Consider the following 10,287-nt stretch of genomic DNA (forward strand, 5'->3'; position numbering starts at 1 on the left):
AAATTTCTCAAACAGGAAAGACACAGCTCTCATGAGCACACACCCATCATTTCTGTGTGCGTGTCTGTTTTGCAGAGCGGCAGAACCACGCCCGAGAGCTGGTGAGAGAGGCCGACCTGTCGCAGTGGGACGCTTTAGTCATCATGTCAGGAGATGGACTTCTGTACGAGGTAAGGAGAGACACACGTACATGTCCATATCCAGACTTACAACTGTATGGCCTCAGTGTACAATAATAAGTAAAAGTCAACATTACAGACCTCTGTCATCAAAATGAATGCCATCAATTACAAAAGGTTTCCAAATGCAAAAGCATCAGATGGAGGGATCGGATTAATTTAGATGAGTCTCATCACTAACCTAACCTTATGTCCTTTCTGATTTCAAGGACACCTGTGGTTCAATTGTAGTTCCTGTTCTAGATGTCACTGATTAATTGTTCATACTAAAAAACAGAAACAGAATGGAAAAAAAGAATAGCATCTTCTATGCCACATTGCTTTACTATGTATGTATATGCATTACTATAGATTACAAATTGAGCTGAAATAAATTAGATGACGGACAGAAGATTAAACAGCGACTCTTTCAATAAGTGAAGTTTAATTTTGTTCAAGCACAAGCAGCAATATAATTGGATTTTGGAGTCTAAAATGTCACAAAATATGATTTCAATCAGTAGATATCTGATGAAAAGTAAGTAAACAAGACTATGAATCTGGCCAATTTTCAGTACTCGACAATTTTTGTTCACTTGTTGCTGGATTTTCTGTGTCTGTCAGGTGATAAATGGTCTGTTGGAGAGACCAGACTGGGAGGAGGCCATTCAGACCCCGCTCGGTATCCTTCCTGGTGGATCAGGCAACGCCTTGGCTGCGTCCATACATCACTACTCTGGGTGAGCCACATGCAGAATCATGAATAAAGTCAAACGTTGGCGCTTTTCTCTGGTTGGGTGAGGTAACAGCTGATCTACTGTTGAAGAGCTTCAGTGATTAATCGATAAAACAGAAAAATGCCAAACACTGGCTGGTTACTGCTTCTAAATTTTGATTTTTTTTTGTTATATATGACAGTAGATCTGAATATCTTTGGGTTTTGGAGAATTAGTACAATAAAACGACATCTTCTAATGGTTTTCTGACAAGTAATCAAGAAAATAATGGGCACATTAATCAATAGTGAAAATAATTATTAGTTACTATTAAGTACTAATAAGAACATAAATTATCCCATAAAGACTAACCCTCAACTTCCCAGCTCCACAGAAACCAGTCTAACCAGTTAGGTAACATAAGGATTTGTTACACATCATTCCAGGCGTAGTGCTATGAGTCACATTTACGTGCTCACACTATTCACATAATATATACAGATAAATCCGGTTTAAATCAGATTATGCAAGTGGGTAGTTTCAGCCAAACAGTGGTCAAAGATGTGTCACATAAATATCAGCTTATCCCCCGGATAGACAGAACTACCTGTGCGTCATGAAACTAATGTAGCTGTCAGTAAAAGTAGATCTGTCCATTTTTAGTCGTATGTGCAGAATGTACAGTTGAAGCTTTGCAGACAAGGACATCATGCTGTGTGTAGTGATCATAATCCCCTTGAGTCTGGTTTATTTCTGCAGAGCCTGAACTATCCTGTCATAACTTTTTTTTTTCCCTTGCGCCTCAGGCACACACAATGCTGCTTCCTGGTGTAAAATGTAAAAGTGTAAAATGCCCCCGTCTTATCTGAATGAATTATTCATGATTTGCTCATTTGAGTGACTGTTTGCATTTCATTCAACCAGAACAAAGAACAGAGAGGAGAAGCTGAAGGACTGAAAGAGAGGAGGAAAGAGCAAATTAATTAATGAACAACAATCATACCAACTGATCAGACTCAGAGGTGGATAAACTTATGCTGTGTCCTCAGTCGCTCCCTCATTCGCTCATTGACTCTTTACATAATACGCAGTCAGTGGTTTACTCTACAGCGATCAGTAAACTGACATATCAGACATTTTCTAGAACATTATACAGTTTTCAGACATAAATAGCGGTGGGCAAATATAAATGTATGATATATAAATATATATTTTGGACACAGTTCCAGATATGCATGTATGATTTTAAGGCTTCAACAAACAATTATTTTGATTATGAATTAATCTGCAGATTATTTTCTCAGTGAATTGAATAATTGCTTTGTTTATAAACTGCAAAACCATAAAAAGTGTTCAATTCTCGCATCCCAGCGAGATGTATTGAAATAGATTGCTTTAATCAATGAAAAGTCTAAAACAGTTTACTCATATATGACGAAAATAAAAAGCAAATCTTCACATTTAAAAAGGTGCAGCCATCAAATGTTATACGTTTTTTTTCTTTCTTGGAAAGTGACTAAGGGATCAATAAGTTTGTGTTGATCGACTTATTTATCTTCTGTGAACTATAGTCTGTCATCAGTAAAAAGTTTGGGGTGTCCTTGTGCTTTATGGCTTAAGACGCCAACTTTTTACTTGTTGTGCTACGACATCAGGAGAATTCGATAATTCTGTGGAAGCACCGGTTTTTAACTCCCTGGGCTATAGACCAGTACAGGCCTATGGAACATTTGATAACCTGCTGCAAGGACACAATATGATTTGGAAATAAAAGAACTGAATATTAATTATAAAACTTTGCAGGCTTGGTGGTGTCTTTCCACGACCTGTGATGCCCTCAGTATGCAAGGTCATTGGTCCGTGATTACCTTGAGTACAGCACAAAAAAAATGAATGTGAGATAGCATATGGGTTTCTTCAGGCCTTACATGGGTTATATTATCCAGATGTCTGAACTTTTTTTTCCATCTGTGACACCCTCACAGCTCCACAGTCTTTGGTGCAAAAACAGGCTGTGAATCCCTGCACTAAGGCTATCATGGAGTAGTTATCATGTCATTGCCAAAGTGTAATGACATAATAACTACCTTCCAGTGTAGGTAGTTGGTGTAGTTTCGTTCCGCTCACTCTATAAATTAGCTTCGTAGACCGTGTGGAGGCTGATAATGTGTGTTCTGTGCCCTTTCTTCTCTAAAGTCACCTGGTGCCATGAGGAAATGTAAAAAACAAAACAAAACAAAACAAAACAAAACACATGAAGTGCTTTGAGGCACTTTCTTTTTAAGCTGCTCCCATTGTCTGTAGGTCACATTAAGCTTTATATTGCCCTTTTACTGTCATTTTGTATCTCAGTGTATATATATCTTTTCTAGCTTGTTGTCTAGTAACCTTTATATAAGCCTCTGTGCTGCTGCTCTGGATTATTTTATTTTTTGACTCGGTGAAGACTGAATTAGATTAAAATGAACAATAAAATGAAGGAAAACATCTCACACTGATGGTTCTGTCTTCACCAAAGAGTCACATTCATTCGTCCCCTCGACCTCATCTGCCAATCAGCTTCTCATCAAACAATGGTCTTCCAGCCGGAACGGCATCAACAATGAGAGGAAGAGACCAGACTCTGCATTGTTTACTCTCCTCCCACACTCCCGGGGCATCCAGAAAACATCCCTCTCTCTCTCTCTCTCTCTCTCTCTCTGTGTGTGTGTGTGTGTGTGTGTGTGTGTGTGGTTGCTGCAGGCTGCCCTGCACTGGCCCTGGCCAGAGTGTATTTGGTATTATTCCCAGCTGAATGTCGGGTTCACCGAGGCTACGTGGATCAAACGAGTGACAGCTAGAATGTATCTGCTATTATACAATGCTGTGAACAGGTTCGCTGAGCGAGGGTTTAATGTGTTTCTGTGCACAAACATAATGAGCACGAGCTGGAGCTTCCTCTGCAGGGGCCGAACTCTGATGGTTTCTGAGGTGACAGGTGCGACACTTGGATGTCAGTGAGAGTCTCCCTCCCCTGGTGGTTTACGGGCACTGCATAAAAAGATTAAAATATGCAGATAGGATCTGGAAAAAAAATAAGGAGCTTATCTGGTTTGTGAGCAAAGCAGTTGCTGCACCTTAAATCTGATTTTTCAGTTTGACCCTCAGCAGCGGTGGATTAAGTGCTCCTTTATTTAAGTAAAAGTACCAGAACAGGAATGTTGAATAAATGCTCCAGTACGCGTACAAGTACTGCATTCACAATCCTACTGAACTAGATGAAGTATTCTCAGCAAAATGTACTTAAAGTATCACAAGTAAACATACTCATTTATCAGAAAAGACTGGGAGTGATATATTATTGAGGCGATTTTAACTACTTTATATACTGTTAGGTACTTTAGTTGAGTGGTTCCCGAACTGCGTGTTCAGACAGAACCTGGTGCGATTATGCACAAAGTCAATTTAAAGATGTGATTAGAAGTAAATTCATGTGTGAGTTTCTGATTAGCTCTGAGTTCGGTCAGACGATGAGCTGAACACAAACACGCGGTCGGTGCATCCTTTGCTCACTAGCTCACAGCTAACACCTGAACAGGTGTTACACCGACTGTGGGGGGTCAGTAAACAGCAGAGCGATCAAAAATTCACTTCTTCTTTTTGGAGTTGTCCCCCCTACAAAGAGTCACAAGATTAATCTGCAGGATTAGAAAAAAAAAGGCATCTGCAATTCAAATTTGTATTAATTTTTCAGATATTTATCTAATCTTGATAAATATATAAATAAATATAAATATTGGATAATTTGAAGTACGAAGTACAAGTATAAAGAAGAGTAAACTGGAAACATAAATACTGGAAAAGTAAAGTGCATGTAACTCAACATCATATGAAAGTAACTGAGTAAATGTTTTTTATAATTATTTCTCGACCTTCTTACTGTGGAAATGTAGCTGAGATTGTTTGGAAATTCAGACTGGTGGATAAACTCAGGATGATGAATATGGAGATATCTGCAGGGCCACAGCCAGTGAACTCCACTGAGACGTCCAGTCATCACTGTAATTGGCTGTGGGTGGTAACAGCAGGCAAATCTGTGTGTGTGTGTGTGTGTGTGAGAGAGAGAGAGAGAGAGAGAGAGAGAGAGAGAGAGAGGGGGGGGGGGGGGGGGGGGGGGGGGGGGGGTTATGATGACCTTCCACCCTTGTCTCCATTCTCCCAGATGGGGTTGTCTTTGTTGTCTGACTGGCCTGTCATGTGTGAAGGCCCATAAGCTGAATCTGTCCCACCTCAAAGATTTGTCCTCGAGCCTCCTGATTTATTGAACCTACCCCTCCTGACTCACCTCTCTCCCCCACCCTCACCATTCTCCCCTCAGGGTTCCATGGGGCTCCGCCCTCCTCATCTACCTCCTCTTTCCCCTCTGTATTTTTACCATTACACAATAAGGTCACAGTTACCCTGCTATTGTATAACACTCCTCTTATAGCTCACTCCCCAAAAAACACACGCGGGCCTCGACCCAGTTCTTAACCCAAAAATATGAAGAGCACCTTCGTGTTTTTATTTTGATGTCTGCATCTGATTTTTGGAGCTAGATTTTTATCTGTGTCTCCTCCTGGAGGACTGGTGTGCAGCTGAAACGATTTTATCAATTAAATGTTTATGAAGGAAAAGTGTTTAAAAAGGGGGGTGGGTGTTTCCAGTTTCTCGAAATGAGAGAATTTGATGTTTTTACCTGTTTTATATTACGGTAAATTAAATTTCTTTAGGTTTTGGACTGTCAGTTGGACAAAATAGTTTATGTAAAGAGACCACTTTAACCTGTGAAGAATGTGGGAAGTTGTGTGAATCACAGCTTCCCACATTTTTCACAATTTTCTGACATTTTTAGCAACTGACAAATGAATTAATAATAAAAATAATCACTAGTTTCAGCCCGATGCTGGTGTCCACCTTGGAGGTGCTGTATCTCTTCCCACTAAATGAGTGCCTTTCACGTGTAATTTATATGAGGAATAGTTCAGAAAGCACTTGAAGGCATCATAAGAAGATCTCAGTGGTCTCAGGGATTCCACTTCTACCTGTGACTGACTCTCGTCTCTCCTCCTCCAGAGCGTCTCCGGTGTCCAGTGAGGAGCTCCTGGTCAGCTGTGGTTTCCTGCTCTGTAAAGGACTGGTGTCCCGTATGGACCTGGTCTCCATCCATCTCTCCTCCAGCCCTCGTCTCTTCTCCTTCTTGTCTCTGGCCTGGGGCTTCGTAGCGGACGTGGACATAGAGAGCGAGAAGTACCGACACGTCGGAGCTGCCAGGTTCACTGTGGGCACGCTGGTGAGGCTGGCTTCTCTCCGCGTCTACAAGGGCAGGCTGGCTTACCTGCCCGCCACCAAGGACTCCCAATTAGAGGGAGGAATGAGAAAAAACATGATGCTGCACTGCAATAATCAGGCTTCCTCCCTGAGTCCAACCTCCCTGCTGTGCCACCAGTCCAGAGACTCTCCCTGCCAGAACACCTTCCACAACTCCTGCCACTCCAACAACTCCCTCAAAGTGAGGAGGACGGAGAGCACGTCTTCCCGAAGGGTCACCAAAGCTCCCCCTGGACCACAGGACTCCCTGCTGCCGCCCCTGGACCAGCCACTGCCCAGCGACTGGGTGGTGGTCCAGGAGGAAGACTTTGTCCTCATGCTGGCCATGTACCAGTCCCACCTTGCAGAGGACCTGCTGGCAGCACCGGACGCCACCTTGGACGACGGCGTCATCCATCTTTTCTACGTCAGAGCGGGAATACCACGCGCCGCTCTGCTGAGGCTGTTCCTAGCTATGGAGAAAGGTGCACATCTGGCTACTAACTGTCAACATCTGGTGCACACTAAGGTGCGGGCGCTCAGGCTGGAGCCGTATTCACCCAAAGGGATAATAACAGTAGACGGAGAAGTGGTGGAGTATGGGCCAGTGCAAGCAGAGGTGCACAGAGGCCTGGCGAGATTAATCACTGGATGAACTGAATAAACAAACACCACCAGCTTTCATCTCTGCTGTTTAAGTCTGATGGTGTTTAATTAGCAAATTTTAGCATTTCAAATCGGAGGTGGACAGGTACAGGAGCGAAGCAATGGATGTAAGACTCATTCACTTTTATCTGCAATGTTAACCTCTCAGCGGCACACAGGAAGCCCACGAGACGTTCGATGGGATATTACAACAAACAAGTGCCGTGTATGGAGACCCAGAGTGTCCAATATTAGATGAATGAATAAGGATAAATAATCAAATGATTAAAAGTGACAAAATATAATGCATTTTCAAACTTAGCTTATTATCATGAAATTATCCTGCTTCTCTTCACAATAAGAGCATTTACTGCAGGGATTTTTAGGGCAGAAACCTTATTGTTTTTGTTCTGATTCTTTTTGTTCTTGTTTATTTTTCTCTGCTCAAAGTGTTTGTGCAGCAAAAACCTAGAAAGGACCTAGAAACGTGACACTTCATGGCATGGTTCCACTACTCGGGCCCCAAAACATGAACTTAAGGCATTGACTTGTGCGCACAAAATAATAAAACCTCATGTTTGAGAGGCTCCGTACTTTGTGATGACAAGTAAACTAAAATAGGATAAAGGAAATTACAGTACTCTTATTTTGAAAAGGTGGGAGAATTTCATAATAATGAGCTGAGATTTAAAAATGTATTGAACTATTTCACAATTTAATGCCTCTCTTTATTCAACATTGGAACACTCTGCGGTCTCCATAACCACAACTGAACGTACTGTAATCAATAATGTCAGCCTCACTTTACAAACGCAAACATACACAGACTCACATTTCATCATCTCATGATGAAGTGTCCACGGAAACAAACCCACCACCATCTTTCGCCTCCGGTATAGAGAGAGAGTGTTTCTTCTCTGTCCTGAATCTGACATATCAGCCTGAATTACAGCATCTTATGCAACAGCAAAGGTTTGGATTTATGCCTTCACAGCTCCTCTGCAGTACGATGGAGACAATAAGTGTGTGTGTGTGTGTGTGTGTCTCTGTGGTGCAGTGGGGATGTCACTGTGGACTTGTTATTACCCCTGGTGTGAAAAGAGGTGATCAGGCTTTGTGACTGTTTACTGAGTATCATGGAGGACACTGTACCTCCAGTTTAAACTCCAGCAGAAGTAAAATGAATCCCAAGAAATCACATTGCATAATACATCATTAAATTAACTATTTATATTTATATTTATTTCCTCGGTTAGATTTGTTACCTTAAAGCGTCGTTAGTATCGTCCTGGTTTCCTGAACCAGCCATGTTACCTTAGTTTTTCTTGAGAACAGACTCGTGTCAGTCAAACCAATTTTTTCATCCTCCATTTTCTGATAAAAAGTCAGGAAGGGATGGAGAAGCCTCGATGGTCCTGCAAAAGCACAGGATCAGTGAAACAAATGTTAACAGTGAAGCTGCAACATATTTAAACTTTCACTTCATAATTTTTATTTTCTTACAAATCTCTAGCGTTTTCCTCGTTCATTCACTCCTGCTGGAGGATTCATTTGTAGTTCCAGTGCCACTGTCGCCATTTTGAATCTTGAATAACTTCTTTTTATTTCTCATTTCTCTTCCACTTTATAGACTCAGTTGTCAGTTTAAACCAAAATGCCTCCTGGGGTCGGGGCAGAAATCTCAGAGACAGATGTCAAAACCTGCTCGAATAAAACCAAGACTGTCCGTGTGAGCAGATACTGCTGCAGGTCAAAGAAAATCCGGGGTGAACTCACCCTTTAATCCAGCTATTCATTGCACTTTGTGTAATCACAGGGTTCATTTAATTGTGTGCTGGTGTTTTTTTCTGTAGCTGTGCATCACTGGCTAAGTCAGCGACCATGTTACAGGCACTGAAGTAGATTCAGACACAACAAAGACGGTGCTTCTCCCAAAAAGGAAGAGCTGAACGTCACTAGCTGATGATAACTGTGTGATCAGTGGCTGCTGCTCTGGTCCTGGTCGGGTGACTGATGTGTTTTAGTGCCTTGATGTGCTCCACGGCTGCATCCTCCCTCCCTCCATCCCAACATACCTCTCTTCTTCGTCTGCTTCTCCTGCTTTGCTCCATCCATCCCCTGCTTTAAGTACTGCAGCGCTCTGCAGAGCAGTCCCAGGCCGGTGTGTGTGGTTCTGGCTCCAGCTGCTTTTCAGACATGCACACACAAACACAAACACAAGATTTATTAATGATCATCACCGAGGTGTCCTTACCATTGAGCTTTAAGTCACATGGATGAAACGATGACTAAGGTTTCTGGCCTACATAAAGCAAAGTCAGATTTATAAATGTTTTTGATTCAAACTGAACAAATTTAGTTTCAGGTTGAATCAGTTCTGTTTCATTGAATAAATAAAAAAAACCCAATCTGGACAAATTATTATGCCTTAAACCTTGGTCTGAGGTTTGAAGCTGGTTAAAACAGCACATTGGTGCTGGTGTGTGTGTGTGTGTGTGGGGGGGGGGGGGGGGGGGGGGGGGGGGGTGGATGGGGGGTTGTATCGACTTGTTAAATGCTGCATGAGGTAGGCGGCGTTGTGTTCCTGTCAGGGCGCCCTCATTCTTCCTCTTCACCACAAGAAATCACTTGGGAGCATTAGCAAACTGTCCTGATGCTGTGAGAAAAAGAGAGGACAGGATGTGTCTCATACCAGGAGAACACACACACAGAGACACACACACGTACACAAATGCAGTAACAACAACTGTAAAATTAGGAAACCTAACACTGACATAATTGAACCATTTTCTTGCTATAATGTCGTTTTAAATATGAAGAACAACAAAGGTCAGATTTTGAGGCCTTGATGTGCCTACACAGCTGCTGTAATAATCATCAACATGCCACGACTACGTTTGACACTGTAAAGGACTGAATCATGAAAGACCAAAATTTATTGCTTCTAATATATATATATAATATGTGTATCTATATATATATATATATATATATATATATATATATATATATATATATATATAATGTTTTTGCACAATGTAAGTTTGTTGCCAATGCCGTTGTGAAGCCTTCATGAGACATTGAGGTCATTTAATTTCGTTAGTTTTAAAGTATGTTTACTCATGACAACAGGAGTTCAGCTGAAGATCGACAAGCACATAAGATGGAAACAGTACTTGAAAACTTGCTTGTTATGCTTTGAGTTTGCTGTTTTTGGGTACACGTGGTCTGTAGCACCAAAACCTGCTGAGATTTATGCATCTGAAAAATAAAAAAATTGGGGCCTAGAGATGTAAAATGATCCAAAAATCCATGAGAAAAATGAGAGGTAAACATAATTTCATTTAGCAGAAATATATTTTCTGGTCTTCGGTAGTAGCTGCAGACCACTTGCATCTTTTTTCTTTTCTATGCAAAGTCCGATTTCTTGTTGAGTGATG

General features: G+C 41.5%; 1 protein-coding gene across 1 annotated transcript in view; it reads left to right on the forward strand.

The window, feature by feature from the left end:
• Positions 1 to 9,334, forward strand: part of LOC121181273 (sphingosine kinase 1-like) — a 35,427-nt gene extending 26,093 nt beyond the window's left edge. Inside the window, exons 3-5 of the mRNA XM_041037145.1 lie at positions 76 to 170; positions 783 to 898; positions 5,969 to 9,334. Coding sequence (XP_040893079.1) covers positions 76 to 170; positions 783 to 898; positions 5,969 to 6,857 — 1,100 coding nt within the window. The 3' untranslated portion in view covers positions 6,858 to 9,334. The remainder of the gene's footprint in view (positions 1 to 75; positions 171 to 782; positions 899 to 5,968) is intronic.
• The last annotated feature ends 953 nt before the right edge of the window (positions 9,335 to 10,287 follow it).

This window comes from Toxotes jaculatrix, chromosome 4 (genome assembly GCF_017976425.1).
Source record: "Toxotes jaculatrix isolate fToxJac2 chromosome 4, fToxJac2.pri, whole genome shotgun sequence".
Lineage (NCBI taxonomy): Eukaryota > Metazoa > Chordata > Actinopteri > Toxotidae > Toxotes > Toxotes jaculatrix.